Source organism: Manis javanica, chromosome 3 (assembly GCF_040802235.1).
Source record: "Manis javanica isolate MJ-LG chromosome 3, MJ_LKY, whole genome shotgun sequence".
In the NCBI taxonomy this organism is placed as follows: Eukaryota; Metazoa; Chordata; class Mammalia; order Pholidota; family Manidae; genus Manis; species Manis javanica.
Genome location: NC_133158.1, coordinates 209,549,625 through 209,569,886, shown reverse-complemented (window position 1 = coordinate 209,569,886; position 20,262 = coordinate 209,549,625). Strand labels below are relative to the sequence as shown.

Below are 20,262 nucleotides of genomic sequence, written 5' to 3'. Positions count from 1 at the left end.
GACATTTACCCCATGTTCAGGCTATTAATAAATACTGCGTGATTTCATTCTCTTAAGTTCTACTGTGATCATGTATTCATGTTTTAAGTAATGGTCCAAAATTTCATGGATATTTTAAGAAAAAGGAAAGAACTAAATTTATTATCACTTTTGAAAGAAAACATAGATATACCCAAGTTCAATCACATTTCTGACAGACCTGCTACTGAATTTCAAAAGAGGGCAATGTGTTGCCTGTAAAAGATTTCTCTTATTTTAAGTACGTTTTTACTTTTCCCTGCCATGATACCAACTGTAATACAAACTGTATTTTAGCAGTTTAGCTGTTTAGTTCTCTTAACTTCACCAGCCTTTCCAATTTTACTCAGGCTTTGCAAAATCAGTGGGCCATCTGATTTACTTTCTCCCCAAAGAAATTAAAATATGAACACTTGAAATAAACAGGTTATAGAAGGCAAATCAAGTGTTACCAGGCTTAAGAGTAAGACAAACAAGATATAAGAAAATATCCAAAATTATTTAGACATCTAATGCTAGAAAGAAAAAGTAATTCAGAAAACTATTTTAGATATAGCATCTTTCTTAAAGATAGCCAGCTATATTCTTGAAAAAAGCCAAAAATTTTGCTTAATCTGTATTTTCTACTGTAATAACACATCAATTTTACAAAACTTGATGTGATAGGGAAAAGAGTTATTTAGTTTCTGCAAACTGGCAAACCTGGTTGTCATAGAGTTTTTGTTCAAGTCAACTTGATACACTTTACTTAATGAATAGATTGCTCGTTTTAAAATTAACAATGGTTCTCTCTGTATTCAATAGTATGTCTATATCACAAATAGTAATTATTTATATATAAAACAGACAATAGTATCTTTCAGAGTCATGCTGTGTTCTGACATCCAATAAATCTACTTGAAATAAGTGGTAATCCTGATGCTTTTGAATAATTTGGTCCTAAAGCTTCACATTTTAGAAACAAAGAAACAAAAAAGTATATCACTGCAGAAAGTCACTGGGTGCTGGGGAACTGCAGGATTCTAACAAAACTGGGAAGAGGGCTACGGGAGCGAAGGCGCAGGGCCTGCAGAGCCCGGCAGTCACCTTGGGAAGGGTGCCCAGTGCACATGAGAGAGGCAGAGACCAGACGGAAACCAATGGCATCTTTTCAGAACTTTGTCAATTGTTCCCACAACCTAAGTGTGTTTTTCAAAGTTACACAAGTACTTAGAGCAGCTTTGGAACATTTATCTTTCGAGTTTAAAGGCTTCAGAGTGTAAGTGATGCTTCCTAAAACAAGAAGCCTATATTTATACCACAAATTGGAATTCATTCCAAAGCCTCTTCTTAGGAAAAAGGAAAGAAAAAAAAAATGTGAAGTCATGAAAAATTCACATGCAGCTAATAAACATAAAAATACCACACAAAAATCCCCAAAGCAATTTCATCTATTTCTAGGCCTGAGACACCTCTTATTAGAAATAAAGACTCTATACCTTAGAAAAGACAGCATTACAACATACTAGGATTGAAGTCTGCTGATGTGTTTCTTACTCAACTTCACACCTATCACTTAGACAGCCCGCCTCCTACAAATTACAAGGCGCCATTAGGAGGCTTAGACAAAAACTGGCTCCAAAGCTGGTTTAAAGTAACTTTTTATTGCCCAGGATAGTTTTCTTCTTGTGTCTTTTTTTTGTTTTCTTTTTTAATAACTATAAATTCAAGCTTAGGGAAGCCTGCCTTGGTCTTGAAAAACAAAACAACAGAGCTTATGCATCATTTGCTGACCTGATCTCATTTTGAGAGAGAGATAGTAGTTATCTTGGAAGAATAAAATTTATACTATGAATGATGCAGGTCTAAATCTGGTGGTACTAAAAGGAGACAATAGCATTGTTGACAAAATTATAATCTGCTGGTGGCATTTGCGGAAAAGAAGCCCTTGCAAATTTCTAAGTAACAGTAAACTCTGTTAGGAAATTCTAAAGTGTCTTACAGGCCAAAAAGGGAATGAGGTTAGTAAAACGCCTCAACAGAGTTTGAATAAAATACTGGATTTGAGAGTTACTGGAACTTGGATATGTAAAAATAGGGTGGGAGGCTGGGTCATGCTTACAATGGTCTCAAGTTCAAATAAACTACTGTGACAATACACCACTTCACAGTCACACGCTCTCCCGGGGGCTCTGTCTCCTCAGTAGGTGCTGGCGGAGGGTGTGCTCAGCCGCTTGCCGATGTAGATGCTGAAAGGGAACAGAGTCGTCATGTTCGTCTGCTGCAACAGTTCTGTACCTGCCTGTCTACAGGCTGAGCTCTACTTACCAAGTACACTTTTCAGACCTTGTAAGAGGCTCCAAAAAATACGTGCACAGTTCCCCAACACCCTGAAATCATCACCGACTTATTTAAAACTAGTCACCAGCCAGCCAAACTGGTTTTATAAGATCATGTTTACTCATCAGGCAGGACTGGACAGCGCGGGGTTAGTGATCAGACCAAGTAAGGCCAGAGAGAGAGCGGATCCCTCCAAAGGTAAGGTGGGACTAGCCTATCTGAAGAGGTTCCTTTGCGGTGGGCAAAAAGTCCTACTGATACTTCAGATACGAATTACAGTAAAATGCCGAATTATAAAGCTGCAGTGCCTTAAAGAGGCTCTCACGAACAGTTTAACTCCTAAGGATGAAGGGCCAAAAATTACTTGCCTGTGCCAGACAAGAAGGAATATCAAGGACAATGTGGAACTATCCCCAGACTCTAGTGCGATAAGACCAGCTTTCTAAATCCTTTTTTCTACACTCATCTGTACACTTACACCAGCAGGAGAAACAAGCTGAACATTTATGAAAGGAAGAGTTACTTCAAGGTACAAAAACCAACCTCTGGAGTGCAAATGACCTCTGCTGGGGTCAACACTGTGGGGAGATCAACCTACGCCTGCTCCCACACCCACCCCACACAACGTCCCCACCTTCCTTGCACCGTGAACCCCCTCCATTTCTGTGTTTGTCATCACTGCCTGCCATCACAAAAGCAGGTAGTGGGCACCCAGAAAGACAAAAGTGGTGGTTGGGGGGGAAGGGCACATGTTTCCAGGTACATGACTGAGAGTATCTCTCCCACATGAAAATAAGGGATGATGTAGCTTTTGCCTTTTATGTACATGAAATGACCAAGTGGGTGTGCTTCAAGACAGAAACAGATATGCCTTGAAAAAATCAACAGCCTGTGTTTTTCTCTTAAAATCTTTCAAAAAAAGTTCCTCAATTTTTCAATCAAGAAATAAAAAATTAAATGATATGCCTGAGAAGTTGAGGAATTTCAGGTAAATGCCAAGTAAATTAAAAATACATGAAAATCCTACAAAGAGGAAAAAAAACAATACTCTCAACAAGCCTACCAGCTCAAAGACTATTTGATAAAATAGTGTCTTTTCAACAGAATTTTCCCATCTGGGAAAAAAAATGTTCCTATCAACCTGAGATTTACACACTAAAGATTAGTTTAAAATTTAGCTAATCTTGACTAAATTATAAACAACATCAAAATCCAAAAATAACAAAAAAAAAACCCTCCTTATTAAAAATGCCTATCACTGTACCAGTGGTGGAGCGACTCTACTAATTCCTTCAGGTTCACCCTATTTGCACTTAGATATTAAAAGCAAAACACTACAGCTGCTTTCACACACACTTCTTACATCTGGAAATAAAACAGTAGGATAAATGAATGGAAAGACCGGAGGAGTTTACGAGTACTTACCCCAGCCCCAAAGCCAAAACGTGAGAGAGGAAGAGGGATGGAATGAACACCTTAAGAAATTCTGCGGAGAAAATGCCCCCTTTCTTCATGGCCCCACTTTTCCTCATGCTCAGAGACGCAGAACGCTTGGGGTGCCGGAAGTGGAACTCCCTGGGGACAAGATGGAGAGGCAGACATCAGAGATCACTTGCTGACAAGACCTGGTGACCCGGGGGCCCGCCGCCCGCAGCAGTGGGACCTGCACGCGCGTCCGCAGAGAAGACACGCATGTGAACATACTTAGGTGGAATGTTCTCAGGTCGACTGGACCAGTCCGACACCCAGTCCACACTTTTCTTCAAAGCATCAACCTCTTTCTCTCCTTCTACAGCTTCTTCTTCTGACTATAAAGAAGAATTCAAAATTTAAAAGAGAAAAAGAGGAAGACTGATTCCTCCTGCTCCAGAAGACAAATCTAGACAGAAAATACAGGAACACTGCAAGACTGTGTGTGTCAGTCAACTTTATGTAAGGAACATGCTGTTTTTTCAAGAAGGTTGACAAAATGATCTCAGATCAGAGTATTTAATATCCTAAAAAGAAGCTGAGTAAGCTTCACTGTTGTATCTAAACATAGAATAAAAACCTGAAAAAAGTGTACTTTGGGATTGAATGCTAAGTGTGAAAAATACTGAGAGTTGCTGAATCTGGGTCATGCTGCTAAGGAGGACCACTGTAATATCCTCTTTATTTTGGTATGCAAAGCTTTTTATTATTAAAAATAAAGGGGTACATACCCAAGAACAAGCTAACAAATAGAAAGTGATGAGAAAATATGTGGGAGATGTGATGAGGAAACAAATAATAAAAATAGTATTTATTAGGCATTTACCAAGAAACATGCATCATCCTAATCGTTTTACAGGCATTAACTTTTACCTTGCACCAACCCTATAAAAATATAAAACTATTCATATTCCATTTTACAGATGAGGAAACGGAGGCATAAATCAGGTAACTGCCTAAGGACAATGAGTAGTAAGGAGCAGGGACAGTATTCAAATCCAGGCAAACTGCTAGAGCACCCCACCTTAAGCATTCAGTTTTACTCCCCGGAGAACTCTATTTTTTACACAAAGCTTTATCCAAACATTTCCCAAGGTTTATTCAAAACTACTTAAGCCAAAGTTGTTGGAACAATTTATTTGATAGTGAGTCAGAATTTGACATCTTTCATAACAAATAAATGAAAAATAAATCCTTTTTCTTGCTACTAACTTAGAGGTTTGGGCCAAGAACAACAAAATTTCCAATAGGTTCTATTTCACAAGAACCCACAAAAAGGAGATTTTCCTAAAAATGACACATTTTCATTCAACTGAATGAAAATCATTTAAGGAATGTGATGCTATGACCTCAAACCAAAGGGTTGCAAAGTTAAGAACTGCTTTGATTTGCTGTTTGTTTGAAGAGGATTCACTTTTTGACCAAAGCTTTCATGCTTCTCAGGCGGCAGTTATGAAATGCAGAATATGACCATATCTTTTTTGATAGGTCTAGTTCCTGCGAGATGGGAAGGCAGCTTCAGACAGCAAAAGGGACAAGCACCCAGCAAGTAAATCCCTGTGGAGTTTTGCTGCTCTGCTACTAGTTCCTATGGAGTTCTGCTGAACTTGGCAAATTCCACTGAGTGACACAATGTAGCCTTTAGGGTCAGGCTTTTTCCATTGGGCATTGACATTACTCAGAAACATGAGCTGGCTCTTCTGAGTAAATCTGAAAACATCCTAAATAAAAAAGCAATACACTGTCACGATTTACCTATAGATCACACAACAGCTGACTCTACTTAACACCCCACAGGACACTGCTACTTAGTTTCCAACTCTGGTCTCACGGGCCCCTCTCTAAAGCTGCTCAAAGACTCAGGTGTACATTTGCAAACAAGTTACTATTTCAGACTTTTCAAGAGAATAAAAAGGCAGTAATATTTTATGCTCTATTTTTGTAAGATGATGTAATTTTCTCTAAGATGAGTGAAGCAATGTTTTCTCTGAACTATTATAAAAAAAAAAACAACCAAATCAGTTTAGAATGATTACCTTAAGAACAAGGATCCTAAGCTCTCAACTACTGCCATGTGATTCCTGTTATTAATCTTAAATTTGCCAGTTTTGGGTTTTAAACTGCCTTGCAATTCTTGGAATTCCAGAATATGGTAAAAATGTACTTGGGAAGATTCACATTTTCAACCAACTCAATAACTCTCTCCACCTACATTTATTGGGATAGAAGATTCTCATCATTTTAGTCTGTTTTCACGCATAAGCCTCTTATGTTCTCGTCACTCACATTTCCCTCCCCCATTTCGTTCCCTTGGGCCTCTACGCGTGGGTATTGGCTGCACACTGCGGTACAGACACACGTCGTACAAGAGGGCAAAGGGAGGGCTTTCCAGTTTGTATCCTCTTCTAATGATAGCCAACACTGTGCTGGCCGCTTTGGTCCCAGAAACACACTGCAGGAAATGCCTTCACGGTCTATATTCTGCTACAAAACTGAGTCTCTTGAGGACTGTCACCCTGAAAGTGTAGTTCAGAGGATCCTTCTCCTCCGTGCATCACACCTGAGGCTTCCGTGCACTGCACGTCTACCAGACGTGTTTCCATTCGTTCTCCAGACCTTGTGAGTGCTCCTGAGATCAATTCCGTTCACTGGCTGACCGTGGCAGAAGGAACCGGGGCTCACGCAGCCCCGCTCTCCATCCTGACGCCGCTGCTTACTTGCACTGTGGTCTTAGGTAAGTAACCTCCTTCAGACAAAGCCTGATTTGTTCATGGGGATAATATCACCTCTTTCACTGAACTGAGAACAGCAAGAGTGTGAAAGACTTTATATCTAAGATAGGTCAGTGCCTTGCCTTCCTCCTCCTCCTACAAAGGCTGAAAATGCCCTGTCATCCAGGCATAAAGAAAAATATTCAGTAAGAGCAAGTATCATAGCAGCCCTCTGTTAACTGTTTTTAACTGTTTCCAAACTCTAGGCTTGCTTCTCATTCTTAAAAAAAAAATCCATCCTCCTCCAAAGCCCCAAAATAATTCATTTTTAAATTAGTTTCTTCAGTTTAAACAATGCAATGTAAAAGGGTTTCTGAAAGTTTAAATACATTATACCTTTCTCCCTTATTAAAAGTCTTACTCTAAAAGATGCAATATTTTTCTTATAGGAGTTAGACTGCTTTTCCAAAAAGGTAACCTTGTTTAAATTGATCTGACCGTTAGTATTGCTCACCCAATACCTGGGATATGCTCTGAGATACGTGGCCCTGAACAGTGACCACACGAGCAGTACTCTCCCATAAGCTGCTGCTGAGAGGCCAAAAATCCAACATTTTCTGAATGTCACAAATTCCTTTGGAAGTTTAGAATGAAGGCGGTTAGCTCTAAAATTCCACTTAAATTCAATTAACAGTTAAAAAACAATTGCAGCCTGGCTACTCCAGGTGCCAGAACAGCTCTTATCAACGTGTTCCACTAGGCTGTTGTTGTTGTTATGATTTTTATTATTATTCCATTAGGTTGTTAGATACATTATTAGGGGAAAAAGTGTGTGTGGAGAGGAAGGGAGGCCTAAGATCAAAAAAGCTTGGGAAATACTTGGTTTAAATAAACAGATTACTTTACTGTAGCAATTGTCAGAGCCTTGAATAGGCTACTTTGTGCTGTGACTTCTGGGATGGGAGGGTGAGGAGACCAGGAACTACATTATTTTCCACTTATTTGGCTTCAGAACTACCTTATGGAACTTCCCATTGAGCAAATGTTCCTCAAAACCCATTTTAGAAAACGCTCATCTAGATTTTTAACTTGTTTGTACAAAAGACAATATTGACTGAGAACATCTTCCTCAGAAAAGACTATAGCAGAGGATTAATTTCATTTCTCTATCTTGGGATTTCTAAGAACACTTTTTGCAAAGGAAACTTTATTTGCTTTCATTAGTGAAAGCTTATTGCCATGTGGCAAAACTGACATCTATAAGCCAGCAATTTAATAATTTCAGTCAGAACATCTTCCCACATGACTACTATAAGCTTCCCATAAAATACTATAATTTCATCATAGAATATATTTGTATCAAATCCACCGATTTTCTAGGTTTCAAAGCACAGCACAAACAGATCACAAAGTAGGGAGAACTATGCAGCCTTCCAAACACAAAGAATATTGGGTGGCTCAAAGAAAACACACACAGTACTTCTAGTTCACAGGATTTAGGACACTATAGAGTGGGAACCCCACAAAATTTTTGTTAGAATCTGTCTAAACAATCCTTCAACAAATGTTCTACAAGCACCTTAACAGAATTTGCACTCTAATACTTTTAGGTGACCTGACACATCAATACTGTTAAGTGCTGGCTGTGAACATTCTAAATCATGAACAATTATTTGCTTTTCCTAAGTTTATAATATACATCATGGTAAGCTTTCAATAGCACATCCATCTATGGATGCATATGTCATAGGCCTAGTGATAATGTCAACTCCTAGTGAGCCATATTTATCTCCTTTAACTTAAGGAAACCCACATAATTTTGATGGTCATCTCTGGCTGCTGAGATTCATGTCAAGTCATTGCTTTGGTTTCAGATGAAGAAAATGTTTTCACACCTGGTTCTACAACAACGTTCCTTTTCAATTATTTTTGTGACCTTAAATAAGACATCTGTCTCGGTTTCCTATTTATAAGGTCAAGAAACTAGCCTGGAATTTTCCAGTTATTTTATGGGGATAGGGCTCCGAATTCTCATAAAGTTGTTCAAAAAGGACTATAGCATCCTAGCTAAACTCCAAAATCAGAAAATGAATGACTTAAAATAGCTTCAACTATTTTTTAAAGTTGCCTCATTCTTGAATATATTGCAGGAAAACATACCTATTTACAGAGGTCTGCATTTTTCCTATTTATTGTAAACCAGAAAAATACACACACACACACCTGAGAGCTATGGTCCCTGCTGGTATGCATTTCCACATCAAACATAATCTGCCCATCTTCTTGTGGGGAAGGGCTAGAAGAGAAAAAATTTAGCCATTAGTTTTAATTCTCATTTTGTCAAAAAAGCTAGCCTTTGATGAAAATCAGAGAATTAAAAGTTACACTCGTACAGCTTTGAAAAGGTAGCAAATCAAGAGAGTCCATCACAACCCCGTACGAGAAAAAGGAAATTGCACACACCTACTCTCAAGATATTTGGGGATCTTTCAGTCATGAGGGAGTCCTTTGCAATGATGTATTTTCTTATTTTCACTCTTCTCCAATAGAGGTAAAATGATCTTCCAATTCAGGAACCTAATTTGGGGTTCTTTCCCTCCAAGTTCTTTCACCACTAAATAATTTGTCACCAGCAGCTCTTGAAGTGTAAGAGCAGTTCTCAAAGACTCTTTGTTGGTTCACAACCTCTTTGGGAGCTTTGTGGGTGTAATCGGAAACTAGCCCCCAAACTTTAGGGGGAGGGGGCAGAGAGAGACAGAAGAAAGAGGCAGGCCACTGTAGCTTGGTAGGCGGCTGGTGTAAAAAGCAACAGAGCTTACACAGGAGGACTTTCTTGGGTAGCCACAAGATAGGAAGATCTCTGAACCCACCTGCCCAATGTTAAAAGTTTATATAGAGGCCTGAATGGGGTTCAGTCATGCAGACGGTCCAGATGGTCCCAATGCCGCGTCACTATCTCCAGGCTGCATCCTTGGGACAGCCTCTGGGGGTGGGGAAGGCACGCAGGACACACAGTCTGGGGAGAGGAGAGGCGCCAGGAGCCTCCAGTGCCAGGCGACACAGTCCTGTCTCCCCAAAGACCTCCCCAACTGCTCTTTCAAAGAGTCTTTGAGGTTAAATTGGTTTCATAATGCTGTTATGATTTCTTTGCCTTTTTCACTGTTATTCTCTCATAAGTGTACAGAGAAATTTACATGATGTGTTTTTTTAATCAGATTAAATTCAAAAGCAGATGAGAACCCAGATGTTTTCTATTAAGCCAGATATTAGAGAGATATGCAAAACTGTAAAACACCACCACTAATCCTTGTTATTACTAATTTTTTTGTTATGGAAATAGTTATTTTTCATCAAAGTTACTTATGTTAAAATGTAACACATTTATTATTGTTGAATGAATACATATTTCTTAATTTTTAAAAAATTTCTGACAGAAATATAAATACATACACATATCCCACACTGACAAAAGATCTTTGGGGTCCCTAATTTTTAGGAGTGTAAAGGAGCAATAGGATCAGAAAATCTGTGAATCATTATTCTACTTATTTCAGAAATACCTGCTTTAAGATATTCCAGAGTGAATTATATAAGCTTAGATATGAATACATAACCTTTCATGAGAATACAAGATACATTCCCAGAACTACAAAAATTTACAGAACATTTTTAGAGCAACACACATGATCACAAACTGTACTTGATACGATAGGTGAATACAATGTGCTGTTTTATTCTTAGCTTTATTAGCGATCGCTTGTGTGACCCCAGCAGGTCATTACATCTTCCGCTACACACACCCAAATCTGAACTTAAGTGAGGATGAAAAATGCTCCAGGCTTAACTATTAAAACTGTCAAGAGCATGTATCCAATGTTTATACACAGAGATATTGGTGAGGGTGACTCAAAAATAAGGAAGATCACCAGAAATCTATCACTGATTAGGTCCAGAAGTCTTAGACTATTATAACCGACACAGATTCTTAAATGGAGATGGGCAAAGAGGAAAGCTGATTCTGTATCAAACAAACATATTAATGTACTTAGAAAAATGTCCTCTTGAACTAGAAACCTCAGGCTCTGGCACAGGAGCCAAGGAGACCCAGGCCCTCCTGGTGTCCCCAGTCCACTGTCATTACTCTCCTAACACTGTCCCGTCCACAGCCAGAGATCAGGGAAGGGCCAGCCTCGCACAGCCACAGCCGGCTGACAGCAGCGGGCGCCAACGCCAGGAATCCTCCAGAAGCGCCACTCTACTTCTACACTGCTCTTTACTATGGGCAAAAATCACTTAGAAAAAAACACTGAACATGTCACTGTAAACTGTTCATTACTCCTAACAATTTGGAATGCATTAAAGTTTCAACCCTGGCTCATACTAGGATCAGCTAGGGAGCTTCTAAAATGTTCTCATGTCCCTACCCCACGCCTGAAACAGAATGAGAATCACTAGAAATGGGGGTCTGTGTGCTGTTACTCTGGAAAGCCCTGTAATGAAACTAGCTGGTAGGTTGAGAACTCCTCCAGCTTTGGATGGAACACAAGCAAAACACCTGGGGATTATCTTCTAACCACCACCACAGTGACAAAAGCATATCTATGGAATAATTTTGAAGTTGAAAATATACACAATTAGCTTCCAGACTAATATTCAACAATCTGAGAACTTTCTCACCTATGAGAAACACGTCTCAACAACTTCAAATACAGAAATGCATGGCAACGCAAATGACATTAGTTTTGAAGACTGTCGTCGACGCCCAAGCATGCTGGCCAGATGTCCTGAGCTAGAGCTCCAGGCCTCCTCTGGAAGACGGCCAGTAACCGAGAGCCTGAAGATACACAAGCTGAGGGATAGGAGAGGGTCCAAAAGCCATCCTTCTTTTTGCATGTTTAGAAGCCTGACTGAAACAGTCATGGGGAGGGGACTTTATACTCGATCCCAAGTGTCACTGTGACCATAAATGAAGTAAGATGAGCAGAAAAGCGAGCGGATGGTCTCCTCTCTGCTCAATGAGCGCGCCGAGTGAACAGTAGGTGAAGAGACACCCTGGAACCACAGAGCAAGTGTCATGTACTTGACTGTCTCATAAAAGCCTTGTCAGCAGGCCCACAGAAGCAGAAGACATCACAAACCCATCAACAAATCCCATAATATAAAGGAAATATAACAAAAATTCATTCTGAAAGATAGACAAATGCTGTAGCTACTAGAAGTAATGGCAAGACGCTCAGAAAAGAGCCATCTGCTCTGCTTGCGCTTAAAACAAGAGCCAGCCCAGGCTCTTAAGCAGCACAGGGACAAGTCAGACAGACGGGGTAGTGGGGGCGTACAGAGCGCCACAGAGCCAGCAGGCCAGCCCTCTGCTGCCGTGGTAACATCAGTGGATCATGAGAATGCAGGAATGTGATTTATCTTGTTTCTCCTTTTATACTTCTTCTGGTAAGTAGTATGTACTACATACACAATTCTTACAAAGTAAAAAAATATTCAGAAGAAAAATATCCGTAATTCCATCTCTTAGAGATAATGACTGTTTACATTCTTAGCTGTTTCCTGAATCTTTTCTGTGCACATTTGCATGTTCTACATGGCTGGTATTAACTCTTAATCAATCAGAAGACCATCCCATACTCCATAATGCTGACAGTATGACCGTCATTGGTCTAAGAACTGTTAAGTATACTGCTATGTGATTTAATACCTAGTCCTTCAAGAAAAAGAGAAGCTTATTCTGAAAAATAAACTAACAACTTGGTTTCATTCAACTCATATTTAGCTCTATATTTTTACTCTCATCACCATATGCAGTCCTTAATCAACGGAATTAGTTTTCCCAAGTCAGACATAGAAAAATGAGGTCTGAAATAAAACCTCCTCTGAGGAAACAGAATGGCCTTCAAAATTAACTATCTTCACAGACCGCGCTGGTACGTCCACTGCAAATACTGCCGCAACTTGAATCAACTTGCAGTTCCTATGACTCACACACCTACTGAGTGTCTACCACCTGCGAGCACCTCCTCTGTCAAGGGCACGAAGGAGATGAAATAGGACCCCTGCCCTTTGGTGCCTCACAATCTACAAGGGTGACAGATATACACAGAGGTAATTATATTCAAGGCAGAGTATGACCTGTGAAACAGGAACAAAACGACAAAGGAAAATGGAAGAAAGTTACATTAATTCTATAAGGGAACTTTCATGCCACTGCCTTTAAAATGATAAACAGAAAAATGGAGCAATCTGAATTAAGAAACTGACTTAATCCTGGGAAAAACAGTGGGCACTGCAGAACTCCTCGATCAGCTGATTTAGACACACATGCTGCAGTACAGCAGGGGGCAGATCGTGTTAAATGAAGATGGCGATTTTTCTCTGATGGGGACTAACCTTGTGACCCACGCGTTCCCTGATTTTCGCCACCCACGGCCCTCGCTTACCTGCCGCAGTGGGAACTGCCTCTTGAACTGCTCTGGCCTGACTCGTGCTGGGCGTCCAGAAGAATCCTCTCCATGTCTCCGTTGTGGATCGACGACGAGGAGGGCACATGTTCCAGGCCCCCACTTTTCCCATTGCCATTATCGTTGCCATTGCTGCTGTTCATGGGCAGCTCCACCCAGGAACCTGTTGGACAAGTCAGATAGCTTGATTAGCTGCAGCAGAACCGAAACCTGCCATGCACACACAGATGTGAATATGGTAAATTCAGATAAGAATTCTGTCTTGCCTCAAACCAATGCAAAAAATTTTCTGAAGAAAATAAGCAAGGAGCAATAAAAGTCTAAAAATCTATATATTTCTGTTCCTAAAGTAACTCATGCAATCAACCAAGAAGCTGCAACTCTAAAACTAGTACCTCAGGAAATGTTTCTCAGCCAATTTTCTCTCCAGTTTAGAGCTAAGTTTATACCCAATAAACACTTCACTGAAAACTTTGAGCTTCCTTTTCGAAAAATAAATTAGCTACTTTATTACGAGACAGGCTACTTACCTTTATACTTGAACTATATCTGTATTTTTTTCCATAGTCTATCCCAGTAATTTAGTTCTATCCTCTCCACAAATGAAATAAACATATGGCTTAGAAACTTCATAAAGGACATTTTAAGTAGTTAACAACTATGTCTTAACTAGTGCAAACACCTGGGACGCTCCTAGAAAGGCAATGTAAATCCAATCAAAAAATTTTCTATTTGTGTAAAGCTATGGAGCATAAAATTAATGCATCTGGTTCTTTAAGTCAGATAACACTAAAAATTCAGAAAAAACCTTCCCCTCTGTCCCAAAATAGTTTCCTCCTCTCCTTTCCATTCTCTCCTTTCTCTATGCACTCAACATACCTTGTGAATTCGTCCTTTCTTCTCTCCCACAAGTCCCTGCTTCCTAGGGTTTTCATTAAGGCTTTTGGTTTGTGGGGAGAAGCAGCTGCTCACCCATACTGATGACACTAAGGTTTTCTCCAGCAAAGGGTGGGAGGAGGTGGAGCCACAGAAAAGGGGGTGTGGCCCCAGTAATGGAAATTCCTGAAGTATTTATTGAAATCCCTGAAAATAATTATTGGCTCAATGAGTTTGAACACATTAAGGAGGTTTCATACTTTTTTTTTTTTTTTTGGTTGGTAACCCCCAGAGAGAAGTCTGCTTTATTTCTTACTAGGTGACTGCAAGGGTGCTTTCATATTAATGAGAACTGGTAGCAGTAGCCAATAAACCAACTTAAATACAAAAACAGAAAGTGGTGTAGTTTTTCCTAATTTCCATTCTTTACAACAAATTTTGGTTTGGAAAATGTAACTAAGCAGGTTGGTGGGACCGTTCCTCTAAACTCCCAGCAGTGTTAAGAGTTCTGTGGCTGAACCGCCTGCTATCAGTAAATCAGAATAATCACCCCAGCAGCCTCAAAGCCTCATGCGCTGTAAACAAGGTGACGACCATTGCAGCCCTACAAGGGAGCTCAGCATCATCCCTGGATGAAGGACAGACTCAAAGGCAGACCTGGCTAGAAATCTGACCCTCCCACCTGTCTGTCTGTCTGACTTTCTGAGCTTCAATCTCCTCACTTACAAAACAGAGAGATAATATCATAGGACTAACCTCTCAGAGTTGCTGTGAGGACTAAATACAGGGACATAGCTAAAGTGCCTAGTAAATGAGAGTGGTTGTCAGACACTAGTTAGGAGAGTTTGTATTTGTAAAGTACTTAGAACAGTGTTTGCTAAATACAAATGAAGCTCCCCTTCCTTCCCCTGCATTGAAGGCAGTCCCAGAGGCTGTCCCAGTCCCACAATCACCACCAATGCTTTGGGACCGTACTGCCAAACACAGACGATGACATCTCCATGATCTCCTTCCATGTACATGCAAAAATGGACATCGACTAGACAGAACTCAAAATGGATTAACAAATTCAACTAGCAAAGCTATGAAAGAGCTAACACTGAAGGTAAATTAACTAAATATGTGGCGTGCCTCTGGAATATGAACACGCCAAAAGCATCCCTAAGTTTATTTTAACTGGAAAGGACGCAGAGAGAGAGGTATATGATAAACAAACTTTTCTCTACTCAACTGTTTCTAGGATTTTTTAACTTATTTCAAACCAATGGGACCAGTTCTTCTTGTACAGAAGCTCAATGTTTAAAATAAACAAAAACAAACAAAAGGCACAAGTTGTTCTGGCAAAAACAGAACCAAGGAACCAGGAGCTCCAGATGGGTCTCTGTATAAGCCAGTCTTCCCTGAAATACAATTCATGTTCACTTGAAGTAGCAGATCAAAGAGAAAAAGGCTGTAACAATATCAGGTCTTCTAGATCTTACTTTTTTAAAGGGCTTCAAAACGAATATCTATATTCTACTTTCTGCACGAAAAACACATAAGCCATCAGAACCTAGGAACATGAGGAGACATACCTAGAAAGCTTAGCAGAAGTGATCATGAATGCCTCAACACCCAGCATAACTGAAAGCATCTCTACTTCAGGCAGACGATATTTGGTTGGCATACAGCAGGGGACTGTTTACAAGCACAGACTGAAGCCAGACTCCCACTCTACCACTTATAACAGTTACACTCTAGACAGGTCACTTAACCTCTCAGTTTTCTCATCTGCAAAATAGGGATAATAATCGTGTCTATGTCATACAGTTGCTAGGAATATGAAATAAAGTGCATAGAGAAATCATAAAGGTCCCTAGTACATGCTAAGTATGTTACTATTGTAATTATACCCTGCATCTTTTAAAAAACATTTATTGCAAAACTAATGTTTCTTGAACATGTAGACATCACATCTCCCATTCCTACTCCCAAAGGAAACCCTTTTTGAAGTTTCATATGTAAACTTATAGAGCTTTTCCAAAGAAAAATATAGTTGTTTTTCACTTGTTTTTACAAAAAAAAAATTGTATCATACGTATTTTTGTTTAGTGTTTCTTACCTAACAACTTACAGATGTCTTTTAATGTTAATATCTATTACCTTACTTCACTCTTTTAAACAACTGCTTTTCATCCCATCATAAAGATATACCACTTTAAGCATTATCCAAATGGCAATGGGTTAACCATTACCCAAATGATTACTTCTCATATTATGACAATCAGGGCTTTGGAAGAGGGTAATTTGGCAATACGTATGTATTAAGAGCCTTAAAAAGGTAATTTCCTTTAACCCAACAATTCTCTTTCAGCAATGCCATCTAGGGAAGTAATAGTACTGCACAGAAAGTTATGCACAGAAACTCATTAAGAGGCTACACATCTACAATTCTGAGCGCCTCAGAATATCTTGGTGTACTAACCCTTCCAGTCCTCACAAAGACCCTCTTTACTTGGAAAGGAAACAGAGCAAAATATGAAGATTGTGCTGTTCAAGCCACGCAAAGTAGGAAAGAAATCTCAGGGAGTTCTTTCCCCAATAATCACGCTTTAAAATTAAAACCTGCAGTCTCTATTATATTTAAAGACTACTTACCAACTGAAAACCATTCTATAATGCTGAATTGTATATATGCACAATACATGAGTTATTTTCTCATTGATATCTTTGATAATCTCTAAAGAGATTCAGAAAAGCACACATCTACATTCTCTAACACAGTACATCACAAAGGGTGGTCCAGGATTGTAGTTAGATTCACGACTGTGTACTGTACATATTTTTTATGGTTTTCATATCACCAGTTCAATCCTCTTGCAAGAGGAATGGGAGAGCTGGGGGATAAGGGCAGGGAGAGAAGAAGGGTACAGTTGACCCTTGAATAACATGGTTTGAACTATGAGGGTCAAGTTATATGTACATTTTTTTCAATAAATATGTTGGAAATTTTTGTGGAGATTTGCAACAATGCAAAAACCTCATAGATGAACCATGTAGCCTAGAAATATTGAAAAAATTGAAAGCTAGTTATGTCATGAGTGCATAAAATATTATGTAGATACTAGTCTATTTAACATTCCTAATATAAAATCAACAGTAGTCTATTATAAGTTAAGTTTTGGGGGAGTTAAAAATGCAGATTTTTGACTGAACGAGAGTCTATGCCCCTAACTCCTGCATAGTTCAAGGGTCAACTGTATTTCTCTTTTGACCCTCATTTTTTCAAGGGCCCGTGTGCAACTCTTCTCCTAACCAGGCAAGACATATCTCACTGTCTTACCTTCTTTCCTCAAAGCCTTTATTTAAAATTAAAATACATGATGATGGAATCCAGACCAAGAACAGTCACTGACATTCTTCAAAAAAAAAAAAAAGGGTCGTCTTTTTGCACAAGTACATACTTTCACACTAATTATTTATGTGTTCAAACCAGTATTATAAGTCAGTGAAGTGTCACATGTCATAGCCTTAAACACCCTTCATGCCATCCTGGGGAAGCAAGTACATCATGTTGAAGATATTTAAAAAGAAAAAGAAAAAAGGGTGTACTTCCTACACTAAGCAATAACAAGAATTATACTGTTACCTTGATTTTCCTTATATTACCTACCGAATTTTATGCCATAAATATCCTATACAACTATTCTTAAGTAGCTTGCTAGTCTGCTAGTCTTAAGAATAAAATTTAACAATTGGAAACTGGACTTTTGGAAGTACTTCAGATATCTGTCCACTAATTTGTAATGAAAGTGAGAAGTCCCCCCTAAAACTGTAAATAAAAAAATCTGAAGGTTTCATTGTTCCCAGTATTTCAGTAATTCACTGGTAAAACTCTGCTTTGACCCCTGAACTAAAGATAAAATCCTAAACCAGAGATAATCTGTACAATGAGTTCATCTCCTGTTTTTCATACTTGTGCAACTTTACCCAGCAAAGAACTTCAACTTATCAGCAACGCTGATATTAGATGCCTGAATGAGTTGTTTTTCGCCCAGTGCCCAAAAATCACTTGAAGGAATCAATAAGGCTTTTTGTTCAGTGCACTATTGTATAATGAGCTAAAAAACAGAGTAAAAGGCAAGAGGCAAGTAATTAAGTATGGCAATCTCTAAAAGCTTTTTATAACTTTTAAATCTCACCCCTCCCCAAATAAAATGCTTTCTATACAGGTTTCCCAAAGCAACACTTTGATCTCTCTCTCACACACACACAGACACACACACACACACACACACACACACAGGTTTCCCAAAGCAACACTTTGATCTCTCTCTCACACACACACAGACACACACACAGACACACAGACACACAGACACACACACACACACACACACACACACACACACACCCTCCCCCCACCCCGAGGGCTGAGTGTTCTTCCACTTCTCAAGAGCCAACCTAAACGTAGCAGTAACTGATTGGCCAAGGACATCAAACACCACATGCGTCTGTCATACAAAGATGATCACATACAGCTCAACTTCATTTTTTTGTTAAATGGTCAAAGGAGAATTAAAAGTCTTTTGTGTTCTGTGAAATCATGTTCACACACTAACCAAACAGCTAACTTCTAAGTATCACAGGAAAACAATGAATACAATTAGGAAACAGTATGAGAGAGAGATAGGCAGGTCACCTTTGCCTTAGGTGGACTAACATAGTGAGAGAATAAAAAACACATACATAACCAGGGGATTCTGGGGCGCAGAAAAGAAGTGCTCTGAGAGGAGCACTCAATCAGGTGAAAGTAAAAATCTCAGTACTAGGTCTTAGCCTGCTGTGAACCTGGACAACACTCTTGAGACTTGTTTCTTTACTGGTAAATAACAGGAGACAGTGGTCTCCAAAGCCTCTTCCCATTCTAAAACCCCATGCTTCTAAAGGTGTGTGCAAAGAATGGGTAAATAAGTGAAGGAGATAACAAAGAGACAAATTAATCCTAATTTACTGTGGGGAATAATATATAAATCTAATATTCTAGAACATAAAAAAAGGCACTTACAAGTTTAAAAAAGTCAACATTTAAGGAATTTATCCATCCAAAGATGGAGCAGCAGCAATGAAAACTCAAATTCTATCCCCATCTTGTGAGGACAGGAATTCTTTTCCTTAAAATAATTTTTAGGCCATGCTAGAACACCTCCCTCTTATGAAAGATACTGCAATGCCTTTAAATGTCATTTAAGCATCCCAATGCTTTTTAAACGATTTCATCTGCCATGTGCAAACTGTCCCAACTCCCTCTTTCAAGAGATGAATTACAGAAAGGTTCGGCAAGAGCCTTTTCTAAGACTCGGGCTTTAAAGACACCTGGGAATAGCCTCAAGACAAGATGTCTGAGCACCAGAATGTCAGGAAAAGCAACCGTAGTTGGTCAAACTCAATATGGCCCATTCACTTTCAGGAGCCCCTGCATGTGCGCTTTTATTCCTGTTTGTGAAAATCCACTGCCCCAGACTCTGTGATTTGTTCTGTCTTAGATGGTTCGAGAGGTTGATCATAAACCGGCTTACATGGAACTCGATCCCATTGTTTCAAAAAGAGAAAAAAAAAAATCACTTAAGCAACTCTGAAAAATCTCAAAAAAAGTAGCATAGACTCCTCACCCCCACCCTGCAACGTGATGCAAGTAGCCACTAAATTACCAAACCCTTTTCCTGCCCAGCCTGTGGTGACAAAGGAACGCAGCGAGAGCGCTCGCTCGGGGATCCGCCGCGGCGGGGGTCAGCGGACCCCCCGTTCCGCCTCCCCCGGCCGCCCCCGCCGCCCGCGTCCATCCCCCGGCGCGCCCGCCGCACGTCCCCGGCCCGGCCCACGTCCCCGCGCCGCCCGGCCCGCTGCCCCTGCGCCCCGCCCCCACGCCCCGATTGGCCCCGCTTGCGGCCCACAGGTGAGAACGGCCGGGCGCCCCTCTCTCCCGGGGGTCCTCAGGAGCCAGGCAGCCCCCGAGCCAGGACCCCCGGACGGAGGGGCGGCCGGGCACGAGGCAGACAGGAGCGGCTCCTCCTGACAGGTGGCGGCAGCCGTCCGTCACCCGCACATCCTCGGCCTTGGCCTATGGGCTGCCTTCTCCTCCCGCCCCCCGCGCGGAGCTGGCGGCGGCGGCCGGAGCAGCTCCTCCTCCCCCATCCCTGCGCTGCGCCCGCCTGCCCGGCGCTCACTGTTGAGGCCGGCTGGCGGGGGCACAGGCTGGCCGCCTTCCTCGCCGTTGTTGTTGTTGTGCAGCGGCGGCGGCTGCTCTGCTAAATGAGACGACATCGTCGGGCAGCGGCCGCAGCAGGATCGCCTCTGGACCTCGGGCAGCAACACAACAAGCCGAGTCCCCCGCCCCCTTTTCTGCGCCTGCGCAGCCCCGC

At 40.6% G+C, this 20,262-nt stretch overlaps 1 protein-coding gene across 3 annotated transcripts; it reads right to left on the bottom strand.

Moving 5' to 3' along the window:
• Positions 1-1,642: 1,642 nt before the first annotated feature.
• On the bottom strand, positions 1,643-20,257 carry BNIP3L (BCL2 interacting protein 3 like). 3 transcript variants are annotated; one of them, XM_017654410.3, is made up of 6 exons: positions 20,068-20,250; positions 12,965-13,148; positions 8,742-8,814; positions 4,042-4,145; positions 3,763-3,912; positions 1,643-2,246 (listed from the first exon to the last, which is right to left on the bottom strand). In XM_017654410.3, exons 1-6 carry the CDS (start codon positions 20,162-20,164, stop codon positions 2,198-2,200), a joined length of 657 nt encoding a protein of 218 aa, XP_017509899.2. In that variant the 5' UTR covers positions 20,165-20,250; the 3' UTR covers positions 1,643-2,197. The 3 variants fall into 3 exon arrangements, with proteins under 3 accessions (XP_017509899.2, XP_017509900.2, XP_073088817.1); XM_017654411.3 differs by lacking the exon at positions 20,068-20,250 and adding an exon at positions 13,865-14,003; XM_073232716.1 differs by lacking the exons at positions 1,643-2,246; positions 3,763-3,912; positions 4,042-4,145 and adding an exon at positions 4,224-5,528 and having other exon boundaries at positions 20,068-20,257.
• Positions 20,258-20,262: the final 5 nt, after the last annotated feature.